Genomic DNA, 15,797 nt, shown 5'->3' on the forward strand with positions numbered 1-15,797 from the left:
GTTCCTGAGCCATTTTCACATTTCAGCTACGGGCCTATTAATTTGGCACTAACTTTGATGTTACTTATGAACCAGAAGTGAGATATAGATTGTTTCATGACAAACAAGGCTTTCTTTTGGTTGTATAAAGTAGAAATATTTAGTGCTACTACCCAATCTATTCAACTTTGGCAGAGCTCACGGGTGCCCAATCCTCAGTCATGCAGCTGTACCATTAAACCATGTAAGTGATCCGCACTACCATTGCTGCTCTTAATATCTTGTTTATTGTAGAAAACAACAGTGCAAAAGTCAGAAATACAGTGACAGTTGACGCGTTTTAGCCTACTCCGCTTTAGTTCTTTTGGTTGTATAATCTTAATGCATTTTTTTTTTATTCCAATGGTTTTTATTAATTTTTAAACATTTTAAAACAGAGGCAATAAAACACGCCCACACAGGGGCTATCAATTGCACAGAAAAAAAAAATGCAAAATAAAATAAAAAAAAGAAAAACAGTGCTCTAACGCCAACAGGGCAAAATGTACGCCCACGCAGGGGCTATCAATGGCACATAAGGTACAAAACATTAATGCAACTGACTCTAACAACTAAAGGCAGCTTTCCAGTCACACCAAAAACAGAGAGAGAGAGAAAGAGGGAAAAAAAAAGGGGGGGCAAAAAGCAGGGGTCCAAGAGCGCCAGTATTGAACGCCATTACATCCCCAGGCTAGCCGGGGGGAGTGTGGGAAAGGCATATTGCAACCACGGCTCCCATATTTTCCAAAATTTACATTGGGAGTCATTGCGGATACTCGACATCTGTTCGTTTGAGCATCATAGTAGTCATACGATCCCGCACCCCCTGAAGAGGGACAAACGGACTCTTCCAGGCCTGAGCAATTGTTCTAGTGGCCGATGGAAACTAATAAGAAGCCAACTTCTGCTGGTGAGCCAAGAGGCCCGGTATGGGGCAATGAAGCAAGGCATACCGGGCATCCCGGCATATGGAGAGATGGAACAAGGTGAAAAGGAGGCAAACACACGAGACCAAAAGCGAAACAGTCTCGGGCATGACCACCAGATAGGCAAGACATCTCCACGATGGCCACAACCCCGAAAACATTGATCACTACAGGCAGGGTTAGCCCGGGCCAACCGAGCCGGAACCCAATACCACCGAAACAATACCTTATAGGCTGCCTCCAGTGTGGTCATATTAAATGAGCATTTAGCTATGAATGACCAGGCCTTATTCCAGTCCTCCGGATCCACAGCCACTCCCAGATCACGCTCCCACTGAACAACATATGAAAGAGAATTATGCAATGAGCGTCTGTTCAGAGCTGCATAAAGAAGGGATATAAGGCCCGGAGCGCCCGGACGCTGTTGGCAAAGCTGTTCAAAGGCAGATTTCTGGTACGGGAAAACAGAAGTGCTCCACAACGAAAGCAGCCAGTGTCGCAATTGAAGGTATCGAAAGAATTCCACTGGGGGGACATTCCGCGATCCCGAAGAGAGTTGCAGGTGGGAAAGGACCGAGAAATCAAAAAGTGTCGCACCTGCGAAAAACCATTAGTCACCCACCAAGAAAACGCCCCCGGATAATATAAACCCGGTGGGAAAAGAGGGTTGTTAATAATTGGGAGCAAAGGCAAAAAAGGTGACATAAGGCCACCAGAGTAACGTACCGAGTCCCAGACTTGTAAGCAATGAAGTAACATCGGACTCAGTGCCATAGGGCGCAGGGCAGGGGGAAGCCATAGAAGCGTCGACGTTGCGATAGGGGCAAAATTAGGTACCCAAAGGGGGACGTCGGAAGAGGCATCTTAATGCATTTTAAAAGAAGAAAATAAGATTTCGTATCCTTTAGCATGTAAAAGTAAAGTGCACTTATTTCACCATTGCAACCTTTAAGGTGCTGAAAGGTTTCATATCTCCCCTTAATGAATTTTATGTAGGAATAAATAACCTATTGGGGATAAATGACACTTAAAATAGAACTAAAGCCAAAACTTATTTTTTTTTCTCATTCTGCATAGGGGAAAGGGAGGTATATAGCCCCTGTCAGGTTACTTTTTTGCCATCTATATCCCATTGAGTTGATTTTCCTTCACTCCTTGCAAAACATGAATTGAGAGGAAATCCCAGATTATTACCAGAACTAATGTCCCCATTGGAAGATTTCCCCTCTTTTCCTGTTTGGTAATAACTATAAATGTAGGATTTTCTATCACTCTTACTTTCAGTGATAATGATAAACAGGACAAATACACAGGGGCAGACAGCAATAAAACCATGTCAGGGGTTCTAATCCCCTCAGCTCTATATAAAACTAAAAGGAAAGATTTGGCTGCATTTGTGCTTTAACCACCTCCCGTCCGGCCGTTGTATATACACGGCAAGATGGTGGCAGTGCAGGGGTGGTGGCTGTTTATAAACGGTTTCCATGCCCCCTGGGAGTGCGCAGCACCGCGATCCGGTGCCCGCTGTGTCCTCCGGACACAGTGGAACACAGATCGTCATACGGGACATCTGTGTGAGGTCCCAATCATGTGATCACTGATTGGCCAATCAGTGATCACATGCAGAGTAGTAAGCAAGATATCACTTCCGACATCATTGCTTACTACGTGTGAAATCTGTGAATGATCACAGAGGTCACATGGTACAAGGCTATTCACAACAGTCTTGTACCATATGACAAGCTGTGACCAATCACCGCTCACACAGTATTTCTCAATGGCTGCAAGAATTCAGCCAGAGAGAAGGAGAAATGATTGCTTTTCCAGCCTTTATGGGTGTAAAAGCAATCGGTGTAAAAAAAAAAAAAAAAAAAAAAAAATCTTAATCACCCCCCATAAGTAGTACAGTGTCACATACTGCTAGGGTGACCGTATGTAAAAAACAAAAAAACAAAACTAATTTGGGTTTTTTTTTTTTTCTCTAAAAAGATAACTGAATAAATTTTGGCCAAGATTTATGAAGAAAGATTATTTATTTTCAAAATTTTATAAGAAAAACACTTCTTTTCAAAATTTTTGGATTTTTTTCATTTATATAGCAAAAAAAATAAAAATCCCAGTGGTGAATAAATACCACCAAAATTAAAGCTTTATCTGTCTCAAAAAAATGCTAAAAAATTCATATGGGTACAGTGTTGCATGACCGCGCAATTGTCATTCAAAGTTTGATAGCGCTGAAAATTGGCCTGGACAGGAAGGGGGTAAAAGTGTCCGGACTTGAAGTGGTTAATGGTTACAAAGGAGAAAGAACTCCAACATTCGCAAAAGATGTAGAAAAATGCTGAGTTTTATACAGTGTTCCATATTCCACCCAAGGCTGATGTGCTTTTTATAGTGGGCTCTGCTTCGGCTTAATAGATATTATCGTGAGCTCAATCTACAAACCTCATACAGACTAAGATGTCTTAAAAATGTCTCAGTGATGCAACGTTTTTATACCGCTTATTTTGTAATTTTTCCTAGACCAAGTTCTTGTGTAAAGAATGGGATCCCAACTTACCGCCATTGTGTTTACCGAATCCAGAATATTTGGCACCAGAATACATATTGTCAGTAAGCTGTGACCCTGCCAGTGACATGTACTCACTTGGCATTGTTGTACATGCGGTATATAACAAAGGCAAAGCCATCTTTGAAATCAACAAACAAGATATTTACAAAAGCTTTAGTAGACAGCTGGACCAGGTACTTCCTGCATTCTTTATACTTGGATACGTACTTTTTACTCATTTTGTTGTTTTTGACTTTGAAATCATGGCGCAAGTTATGCTATTTTTGTTTAAGCCAAACTCCATAATAAGCAAATATTGTCTAAATATAGAGGCCTGTATAGTCTTACATGAATCTTGGTGTGCTTTACGTATTTCTTCCAGATGTGGGCAGTAATTGAACATGAAATTTTGACTCTGTCCAGGAGCTTTCTGTAATAGAGACCAGTCACTGCTGCTTTTTCATCTTTGTGCAGAGTGACTGGTTTTATACCATCCCCTCCTGTAGTTTTCAGCAGGTCGCCTGTTGTGGATGGAACCTGCTCAGCTCCTCTCACAGTTCTGCTCTCTGAACAAGCTATGTACAGCACAGTGATGATGTCACCGCTACTTTACAACACAATATCTGAGTTTACAAAGGCATTTGGTGCACACAAATTGGATTTATAGCCTTTGTGGCTATTGGATATATTTAAATGAAAGTTATTGTACCCAGAGTTCAACTTTAAAGTGGATTTGCCAGTATTAAAGGAAAATAACTTCAGAATACTTTTCATCATACATTGATACCCGTTAAAAACTTAGCGGATCATCTGTATTTGAAAGGTTATCCCACTGAAAACACACATTTTTTTTTTTTGTTTCTTGAGTGTAAGTAGTTACCTTTTTACCTGCAAAAGTATTTGTAATTTTGGATAGGTTCTCTTGTGATAAAGACACTTCTGCCAAACCTTTTGGTTGAACTCTACTATTTCATGGGTCAGCTTTACTGCTAGACCAGCTCCTACTAGACAAGTGATGGTGCTGATTCATTGTCCAGTGAGGAGGCAGAGAGGTAATAGAAAGCTGAACCAGGTATTTGAATTGTTTAGTTAGGAACTGCATGTGCTTCCTGCATGGCTGTACAGTGTGGAATTACAGATCATTTAGAGATAAAACCGTAAACATATATTTGTTTCAGCTAAGTATTTAGCTGATTGACAATTCTAATACACCTGTAGTGTTTAAAAAAGAACTATAACTAGAATTATATGCAAAACGTTTTTTTCCATTTTGGTTAGAGTAAAGGGATAGTTATAACTCTTGTCAGGTTTTTATTGGCATCTGGGTCGTATTGGGGAGATTTCACTTTACTTCCTGTTAGTGGTGCATCGAAGTGAAAACTCTGGAGCCGAAACAGAAAATTCAGGGTACACTTGGCTGTAAACTGAAACAGATAATATTTTTTTTTTGTTTTTTTTTTATTTTATGTGGCTGGCGTTTTTGCATTTGAAGTCAAAGGGATGCGATTTTGCACTGAAGTCTGTGGGACGTGATTTTGCTTTGGAGTTCATGGGACGCGATTTTGCATTGAAGTCTGTCGGACACGATTTTGCTGTGACGTCTACCGGATTCAGCATTACATTATCAGCACTTTTTTTTCCTATCGGCAAAATGCCAATAATGCTATTTACGGCCAATAATTTTCAGCAGCTGATATATCGGTGCATCCCTACTATCTGTCCCATAGCCAAATCAGGAAGTGGGAGGAAATCTATACAAATTAGGGGAATCCCTGGTTGTTACCAGAGCTAGTGTCCCAACTGAAAGATTTCCCCTCTATTCCTGTTCTGGTGACAGCCAAATATTTGGGATTTTCTTTCACCCTCTGTGGAAACAGGACAAATAGGGTGAATCTCCCTAACAGAGGCACAGGCAGCAATAAATGACTGACAGGTGTTGTAATCCCTCACCATACTATCAAAAACTAAAAGAAAAGTTTTGCCTTTAGTTATACTTTAATTGTCTAACTGCAACATAAGTTACTGGAAAATGTTTAAGAAAGCAATCTGTGTGCTATATGAAAGTAATGTTGACAATGTTAACTACAGATCATGTGTTCAGCACATGTAATGTATACATTTGTTCACAAAGATTTTTGTGATGGGTTGCATTTCCAAGTAGTTGCCCGGTAGTAAGTACACTTTCTGTTCGGTGTGCGTTTACAGGTCGCATTTGGACAAACATTTTTTTTTACCTGTACTATGAATTGGCTTTCTTATGTCATTACTTTCCATGCTTGCCAAAATATTGACAGCTAAGGTGTACATCTGACACTGATTCATGGTGAAACAGAAAGCTGAATGATGAGGGTTGGTATAGCCAGCACTCGTCTTCCTGAATAATAAACTTAATGACATAACCATAGTGGCTATGACTAAGGCTTATTGCTGATACGCATAAGCCATTTTATAATGCACCTTTTACTCTATAAAATGTATTATTCGGGAAGACGAGTTCTGACTATAACAATCCTCATCAGCATTCCATCTCTGTGGGGATTATCTCTGGGCCATAGCACCTACCTGTTCATGAAACATAAAGTTCATGGTAACAAAACCGTGCCTTTTCACTATTTTGTCTTTTTCTTGTGTTTTTTTTTTTTTTTTTTTAATTCAGCTGAGTCATTTAAGTCCAAACATCCTGGTGAATATCCCAGAAGAAGTCCGGGAACACCTGAAACTTCTTCTAAATGTAACCCCCGCTGTTAGACCTGATGCTGATCAAATGACAAAAGTGAGTACAGTTTACATTGAGTCTGATATCCTCTGTTGCAACATTGTCAGTGTTTAGGATCAACTGTACCAAAGATGCATGTGAATATCTTCTAGTAGACATTCTGAAAGATCTGACCATCTGAATGATCTGTTAGCTGAGCGTGCATATTTATACACTGCTGATGCTGGCATTATTTGTAGGTGAACCAGTAGTAATAATCTGATAGGCATCAAATAAATCATAAGATATTCCAGTGATAACTGTACCCACATTCTATTAAAGTATTTCTATTTTTAAAAGCACAAGCAAATGCCTTATTTTATGAACCATCTGTTCTGGAAGTTAGTCAGCAACATTGCCTAAAAACACAATTTCTGCAGACATTCTCACCTTGACTGTGAAAGAGCTGTGAGGTGAGACTTGCCTTTATCTGTTGTGAGCTGTTTCTGTGGCTCTCATTTATTACTCTAGGTTAATCCTGGTACATAAAGATGTTTGACGTTAGGTTCATTGTATAAGACTATACGTATACATTAACTCCTTCCCACTTGGCCTATTGTAAGATGACAAGTCGAGCCCTATTATCCTAGGAGGGCTTTATTTGATGTCCTCCCAGGATGACGCCTCGAGCGCGTCCTACGGGCCGTTCTCCAGCGCAATTTGTCACCACTGGACACGGCCGGTGACGGATCACTACACCGGCCCGCTGCCAGTGTCATGTGATACTGTGACCAATCACAGCAGATCACATGACAGATGTAAACAATTAATGGCTTCCTTTCATGCCATTCATTGCTTATAACTGTGCTGCTAGTTGTGATTGGTCACAGTGATCACCTGTACAGACTGGGCCAATCACAGCCCATCTTTTGCATGTGATCAGCTGTGGTCAATCACAGCAGGTTACAACAAAAACTACTGAAATGAATCCGTTTCATTCAGTAACAATGCTTGCTTATACCAATTACATTTTTTGGTATAAGCAATCACAATGTAAAAATAAAAAAAAAAATCCTGATCACTTGCCCAAAGTAGTACAATGTTACTATGGTAATATTATATTGCTCTGGTCACAGGAGTAGAAAAAGAAATCCTAAAAAGTAATAAAAGATTTTTAAAAAAGTTTTTCTTTTTTTTTTTTTTTTACATACTGTCAGTCAGTGTCCCTGATCGCCACCACACCAGTTATATGATGACATTTGTACTGCATTGTGAAAAATATTTTTTCATCATTTTTCACAAAATTATGACAAAAAATTACAACTTCAAAAACTTGCCATACCTCTTACTAAATATCACAGACTACTTTCTGAAAAGTGGTCATTTGGGGGGTATTTGTACTGTCGTGGTGTTTTTGGGCCTCAAGAAATGAGAGACCATGAGTACATCAGGATTTATCGATTTTTAGATATATACCATTGTGGACTCTAACTTTCCTACCAGTTAAAAAATAAACGCTGATTTGGGTTATTTTCACAAAAGAAATGTAGCAGAATACAAAAAATTAAAACCCCAGTGGTGATTAATTACCACCAAAAGAAATCTCTATTTGTGTGAAAAAAATGATAAAAATTTCATATGGGTACAGGGTTGCATGACCATTCAAATTGTCATTCAAAATGACCTGGGTGGAAATTGGCTTGGGTAGGTAGGGGGTAAAGTGCCTGGTAGACAAGTGGTTGTAAACCCTTACATATATTCAGTTAAGTGACTGGCCCCAGGTGATACACAGAGATGAAACAAAGAAATGAACAACCTCTTGGGCATTGGTAACCAAAATAAGGTTTTGTAGCTTGTAAAGGCTATAACCACAGCTGCTCAATAGACCATAGGAGACATATGTATAGGGTATAACCACAGCTGCTCAATAGACCATAGGAGACATATGTATAGGGTATAACCACAGCTGCCCAATAGACCATAGGAGACATATGTATAGGGTATAACCACAGCTGCTCAATAGACCATAGGAGACATATGTATAGGGTATAACCACAGCTGCACAATAGACCATAGGAGACATATGTATAGGGTATAACCACAGCTGCTCAATAGACCATAGGAGACATATGTATAGGGTATAACCACAGCTGCTCAATAGACCATAGGAGACATATGTATAGGGTATAACCACAGCTGCCCAATAGACCATAGGAGACATATGTATAGGGTATAACCACAGCTGCTCAATAGACCATAGGAGACATATGTATAGGGTATAACCACAGCTGCCCAATAGACCATAGGAGACATATGTATAGGCTATAACCACAGCTGCCCATTAGACCATAGGAGACATATGTATAGGGTATAACCACAGCTGCTCAATAGACCATAGGAGACATATGTAAAGGCTATAACCACAGCTGCTCAATAGACCATAGGAGACATATGTATAGGGTATAACCACAGCTGCTCAATAGACCATAGGAGACATATGTATAGGCTATAACCACAGCTGCTCAATAGACCATAGGAGACATATGTAAAGGGTATAACCACAGCTGCCCAATAGACCATAGGAGACATATGTATAGGCTATAACCACAGCTGCCCATTAGACCATAGGAGACATATGTATAGGGTATAACCACAGCTGCCCAATAGACCATAGGAGACATATGTATAGGGTATAACCACAGCTGCTCAATAGACCATAGGAGACATATGTAAAGGCTATAACCACAGCTGCTCAATAGACCATAGGAGACATATGTATAGGCTATAACCACAGCTTCTCAATAGACCATAGGAGACATATGTATAGGGTATAACCACAGCTGCTCAATAGACCATAGGAGACATATGTATAGGGTATAACCACATCTGCTCAATAGACCATAGGAGACATATGTATAGGGTATAACCACAGCTGCCCAATAGACCATAGGAGACATATGTATAGGCTATAACCACAGCTGCCCATTAGACCATAGGAGACATATGTATAGGGTATAACCACAGCTGCTCAATAGACCATAGGAGACATATGTATAGGGTATAACCACAGCTGCTCAATAGACCATAGGAGACATATGTATAGGGTATAACCACAGCTGCCCAATAGACCATAGGAGACATATGTATAGGCTATAACCACAGCTGCCCATTAGACCATAGGAGACATATTTATAGGGTATAACCACAGCTGCTCAATAGACCATAGGAGACATATGTATAGGGTATAACCACAGCTGCCCATTAGACCATAGGAGACATATGTATAGGCTATAACCACAGCTGCTCAATAGACCATAGGAGACATATGTATAGGGTATAACCACAGCTGCTCAATAGACCATAGGAGACATATGTATAGGGTATAACCACAGCTGCCCAATAGACCATAGGAGACATATGTATAGGCTATAACCACAGCTGCCCATTAGACCATAGGAGACATATGTATAGGGTATAACCACAGCTGCTCAATAGACCATAGGAGACATATGTAAAGGCTATAACCACAGCTGCTCAATAGACCATAGGAGACATATGTATAGGGTATAACCACAGCTCCTCAATAGACCATAGGAGACATATGTATAGGCTATAACCACAGCTGCTCAATAGACCATAGGAGACATATGTAAAGGGTATAACCACAGCTGCCCAATAGACCATAGGAGACATATGTATAGGCTATAACCACAGCTGCCCATTAGACCATAGGAGACATATGTATAGGGTATAACCACAGCTGCCCAATAGACCATAGGAGACATATGTATAGGGTATAACCACAGCTGCTCAATAGACCATAGGAGACATATGTAAAGGCTATAACCACAGCTGCTAAATAGACCATAGGAGACATATGTATAGGCTATAACCACAGCTTCTCAATAGACCATAGGAGACATATGTATAGGGTATAACCACAGCTGCTCAATAGACCATAGGAGACATATGTATAGGGTATAACCACAGCTGCCCAATAGACCATAGGAGACATATGTATAGGCTATAACCACAGCTGCCCATTAGACCATAGGAGACATATGTATAGGGTATAACCACAGCTGCTCAATAGACCATAGGAGACATATGTATAGGGTATAACCACAGCTGCTCAATAGACCATAGGAGACATATGTATAGGGTATAACCACAGCTGCCCAATAGACCATAGGAGACATATGTATAGGCTATAACCACAGCTGCCCATTAGACCATAGGAGACATATGTATAGGGTATAACCACAGCTGCTCAATAGACCATAGGAGACATATATGTATAGGGTATAACCACAGCTGCCCATTAGACCATAGGAGACATATGTATAGGCTATAACCACAGCTGCTCAATAGACCATAGGAGACATATGTATAGGGTATAACCACTGCTGCTCAATAGACCATAGGAGACATATGTATAGGCTATAACCACAGCTGCTCAATAGACCATAGGAGACATGTGTAAAGGTTATAACCACAGCTGCTCAATAGACCATAGGAGACATATGTATAGGGTATAACCACAGCTGCTCAATAGACCATAGGAGACATATGTATAGGCTATAACCACAGCTGCCCATTAGACCATAGGAGACATATGTATAGGGTATAACCACAGCTGCTCAATAGACCATAGGAGACATATGTATAGGGTATAACCACAGCTGCTCAATAGACCATAGGAGACATATGTATAGGGTATAACCACAGCTGCCCAATAGACCATAGGAGACATATGTATAGGCTATAACCACAGCTGCCCATTAGACCATAGGAGACATATGTATAGGGTATAACCACAGCTGCTCAATAGACCATAGGAGACATATGTATAGGGTATAACCACAGCTGCCCATTAGACCATAGGAGACATATGTATAGGCTATAACCACAGCTGCTCAATAGACCATAGGAGACATATGTATAGGGTATAACCACAGCTGCTCAATAGACCATAGGAGACATATGTATAGGGTATAACCACAGCTGCCCAATAGACCATAGGAGACATATGTATAGGCTATAACCACAGCTGCCCATTAGACCATAGGAGACATATGTATAGGGTATAACCACAGCTGCTCAATAGACCATAGGAGACATATGTAAAGGCTATAACCACAGCTGCTCAATAGACCATAGGAGACATATGTATAGGGTATAACCACAGCTGCTCAATAGACCATAGGAGACCTATGTAAAGGCTATAACCACAGCTGCTCAATAGACCATAGGAGACATATGTATAGGCTATAACCACAGCTTCTCAATAGACCATAGGAGACATATGTATAGGGTATAACCACAGCTGCTCAATAGACCATAGGAGACATATGTATAGGGTATAACCACATCTGCTCAATAGACCATAGGAGACATATGTATAGGGTATAACCACAGCTGCCCAATAGACCATAGGAGACATATGTATAGGCTATAACCACAGCTGCCCATTAGACCATAGGAGACATATGTATAGGGTATAACCACAGCTGCTCAATAGACCATAGGAGACATATGTATAGGGTATAACCACAGCTGCTCAATAGACCATAGGAGACATATGTATAGGGTATAACCACAGCTGCCCAATAGACCATAGGAGACATATGTATAGGCTATAACCACAGCTGCCCATTAGACCATAGGAGACATATGTATAGGGTATAACCACAGCTGCTCAATAGACCATAGGAGACATATGTATAGGGTATAACCACAGCTGCCCATTAGACCATAGGAGACATATGTATAGGCTATAACCACAGCTGCTCAATAGACCATAGGAGACATATGTATAGGGTATAACCACAGCTGCTCAATAGACCATAGGAGACATATGTATAGGGTATAACCACAGCTGCTCAATAGACCATAGGAGACATATGTATAGGCTCTAACCACAGCTGCTCAATAGACCATAGGAGACATGTGTAAAGGTTATAACCACAGCTTCTCAATAGACTATAGGAGACATATGTAAAGGCTATAATCACAGCTGCTCAATAGACTATAGGAGACATATGTAAAGGCTATAACCAAGCTGCTCAATAAATTATAGGAGACATATGTAAAGGCTATAACCACTGTTATCAGCTACTGTTTAATGTAGAGATGAAACAGATCCTCCCTGTACCTGTTTATCCGCAGTCTCCTCTACATCCATTCAAAGTCTAGAATTTATAAAGCTGTCTGAGCTGTCAGAAAAAAAGGGGGCAGAGAGCTGAAGTTACACACTGTATAGCTCAGGAAGGAGAGCTCTGACAGCTGATTGAAGGGAAGGGACACACCCTCTTCACACAGTACACAGGAACAGCGCTGAGGTTACCAATCACAGGCTGTGTGCTGCAGATCCTTCCCGTCACCTTTTTTTCTCTTGGTGTCAGGAAAACTTGTCAGATGTGACTCATGATGATAACAGAGGAACAAAGCAGCAGACAGAAATGACACTTAGTGCTCTGGATTGAGACATGTACACACTATAGAAGGACATGCTTTCTTCATAATTTATGTGTAATCTCGGTATTAAAGTCCTTCTTTGTTTGCTATTCTTTAGATTCCATTTTTTGATGATGTTGGTGCTGTGACACTGCAGTATTTTGATTCCCTTTTTCAACGGGATAATCTCCAGAAGTCCCAGTTTTTCAAAGGGTTACCAAAAGTTCTTCCAAAGCTGCCAAAGGTTTGTACAGAAAAAAAATCCATCAATATAGCAATGTATGTAAAATTCAGCTTAAAACAAGTTTTTTTTCATTTTTTTTTCAGCGAGTTGTTGTACAACGTATATTGCCAGCACTGACTTCGGAATTTGTGAACCCAGATATGGTTCCATTTGTGTTGCCCAATGTTCTGCTTATAGCAGAGGAGTGCACCAAGGAGGAGTTTACCAAACTTATCCTACCAGATCTGGGCCCTGTCTTCAAGCAGCACGAACCTGTACAGGTGTGTTTTGTTTTGCATCTAATTTACAGTAGCAGTTTTAAAGAACAAGGAAAACAACGAAATATGTATGTGATCAGCTTAAAGTGTATCTGCAGCCATTTTTTATGTTTTGAATAGAGTGGGGCAGAGTTGGAACTCCTGTCAGGTTTTTATTACAGTTTGGGTTTCTGCTGGGCAGTTTTAGCCTCTCTTTGCCCTGTGACCATTGTCGTTAGAGATGACAAGGGAAAAGAAAATTTTGAACTCCGATTTTTTTTTTTTTTTTTTTTATCTCTGCCATTGGGGTGATTATTCTTCACTTCCTGTCCCCACTGGAAGACTTTCCCTGTTCCACTGACAAGTCTGCAAAGTGAAAAAAACTGCAAAGTGAAAAAAAAAAACAAGAAGCGCACCAACCTTGCGCATTACCTCAGTAACCAAAATTTATTAGTAAAGGAATGGTACTCACAAACAGTGAATAAAAACAGGCATGTAAGTCCTCCAAGGGACTTCAGAGACAAGAGGCCAGTGCGAATCCCATCATGGGGGTAGACACTCAGTACACTGACGCGTTTCGAAGGTCGTACCTTCTTCCTCAGAGCTCTGCCTGTTTTTATTCGCTGTTTGTGAGTACCATTCCTTTACTAATAAATTTTGGTTACTGAGGTAATACGCAAGGTTGGTGCGCTTCTTGTTGTTTTTCACTTTGCAGTATTGTTCGGGCTTCCCCAGCCTTGTTTTGGAGCTGCACGACCTTTCATGCTCTGGTGGTCGTTTCGTTTGGGTTTGATTTCACCTACTCACCACCGGCCTGGGTCCTGGAGTGCAGGAGGAATCCTATTTTGTCCACTGACAAGTCTTCCAGTGGGGACAGGAAGTGAAGAATAATCACCCCAATGGCAGAGATTAAAAAAAAAAAAAGTTGAAGTTTTAACTCTTGACTACACTATTCAAAACAAAAAGCTTTACATATACTGTAATGTAAATAATTATTTGAATGTGTCTTGAATCTTTAAAATGTGTGTGTTTGTGAATACGTTGTAAATATAAATGTGCCTGTATGCAGCTTTTTTTTACTCATTACGTATACAGGTCCTGGATTAGTACTGGTACATAATGACTGCTTTAGGGCTTGTTCACACCATGTCTGTTGAGCTGAGTTTTTCTGGTACTAACAGAGAATGTAGAAAACAACAATTGTTTTCTGTGTCTCTGTTCACACCATGCATGTGTGATGGTGTGCAGAAAAACACAGCTTAGCAGATATGGTGTGAACAAAATTGTCCTTCTTAGTAATATTGTTCATATCCCTTTTTTTATTGTCAGATGTGGTGGAGAATAAATATGCTTTGCTCCATATTATTATACAGCATTTATACAACATTTTTCACAATGCTTTACAATATAAAGAAGATAGAAGAAGAAAAAGAGATAGGTCTTACTGTGTTTGAGGCCTCATGCACACAGGAGGTTAAAAAGAAACTCGCCTAGAAGCTGTCCTCCCGACAGCAGCATTTTTGCAGAAAAAATTCCTGACGCTTGTAAAAGTATCAAATGCTTTTACAAGCATTTAAGCACATTTACAAGCATCATACACTTGTACATTAATTCATTTCAGTGGCCAGAATGATAATTTAATCTGGCTATTGAAATTAACGCTCAAGCGCTAAACACGCTTAGGGATGTTTAGATGCGTTTAGCCACATCAGGTGTTTTTTCTGCCAAAATGTTGCTTCTCCTGGATACACTGGCCCTGGATTTTTTTCTTTCTGGTGAACGCCACTGCTACTAAAGGCTTCTAAAAGTCTGTGTGTGCATGGACATATAGGATAACATAGATGGCCATTTGGAAGCAGTAAAAAAAACAAAAAAAAAAAACAAATGCCTGACGCCCTTAAAAGTAGCTGCAAAAACACTCTGTGTGCGTGAGGAAATACTCAAGTAATAGTCCCCTTATCGGCAACTATTCTTCCTACTTTACAATAAACATATATCTGGTTAATTTTGATTTATTTTGTTTTTGTCATTCTCTCTTGGTTGCTCTTCATAAATATGGCAGCTAATACATTATGAAAAACTGAACTTGGTGTGAAAATAGAGCCATCATCCTAGATTAAGTGCACAAAATATTTCTTTTATTTTTTTAAAGTCTTTTCTTTTCATGCTAATAGCTCATTTGTGACCTTAAATTGATTTCATTTAAAAAATGCATTGTCTTATTTTGCATGCTGTCAGGCTAGCAACATGGTGAGTTAATACTATTGAGTTCTATTTGTTTTACTAGATTTGTCTTTCTAGAGTGTCAGTATTAATGCAGTGTGTATTTGTTTAGATACTTCTAATATTTCTGCAAAAAATGGATCTCCTTCTCACCAAAACTCCAGCAGATGAAATAAAGAACAGTGTGTTACCCATGGTGTACCGGGCGCTGGAGGCACCATCAATTCAGATTCAGGTATGTCAGCTGTGTCTGTCCTGTTGCTGGCTCTGTGACAGTAATTACTGCGCTCCTACATGATGGTTTAATGAAGTGTGATTTTGCCTAGATCAGTAAATCAGTCTTATTTTCTTACGTTTTTATTGCGGCATTGGTTTTTCTGGGCTACATCCTCTTTATTTTCTTTTGCGAGAGAGAGAAAATGACTACAGATTCAACAATAGCCAAAGC

At 39.9% G+C, this 15,797-nt stretch overlaps 1 protein-coding gene across 2 annotated transcripts in view; it reads left to right on the top strand.

The window, feature by feature from the left end:
• Positions 1 to 15,797, top strand: part of SCYL2 (SCY1 like pseudokinase 2) — a 64,402-nt gene that overhangs the window by 22,481 nt on the left and 26,124 nt on the right. For both annotated transcript variants that reach the window (XM_089694178.1, XM_089694187.1), the window contains exons 6-10: positions 3,468 to 3,689; positions 6,152 to 6,268; positions 12,765 to 12,890; positions 12,974 to 13,150; positions 15,462 to 15,584. In XM_089694178.1, coding sequence (XP_089550304.1) covers positions 3,468 to 3,689; positions 6,152 to 6,268; positions 12,765 to 12,890; positions 12,974 to 13,150; positions 15,462 to 15,584 — 765 coding nt within the window. The remainder of the gene's footprint in view (positions 1 to 3,467; positions 3,690 to 6,151; positions 6,269 to 12,764; positions 12,891 to 12,973; positions 13,151 to 15,461; positions 15,585 to 15,797) is intronic.

The sequence above is a fragment of the Staurois parvus genome, unplaced genomic scaffold (assembly GCF_062004578.1).
Source record: "Staurois parvus isolate SC_StPar_1 unplaced genomic scaffold, SC_StPar_1.0 ptg000025l, whole genome shotgun sequence".
NCBI classification, from domain to species: domain Eukaryota; kingdom Metazoa; phylum Chordata; class Amphibia; order Anura; family Ranidae; genus Staurois; species Staurois parvus.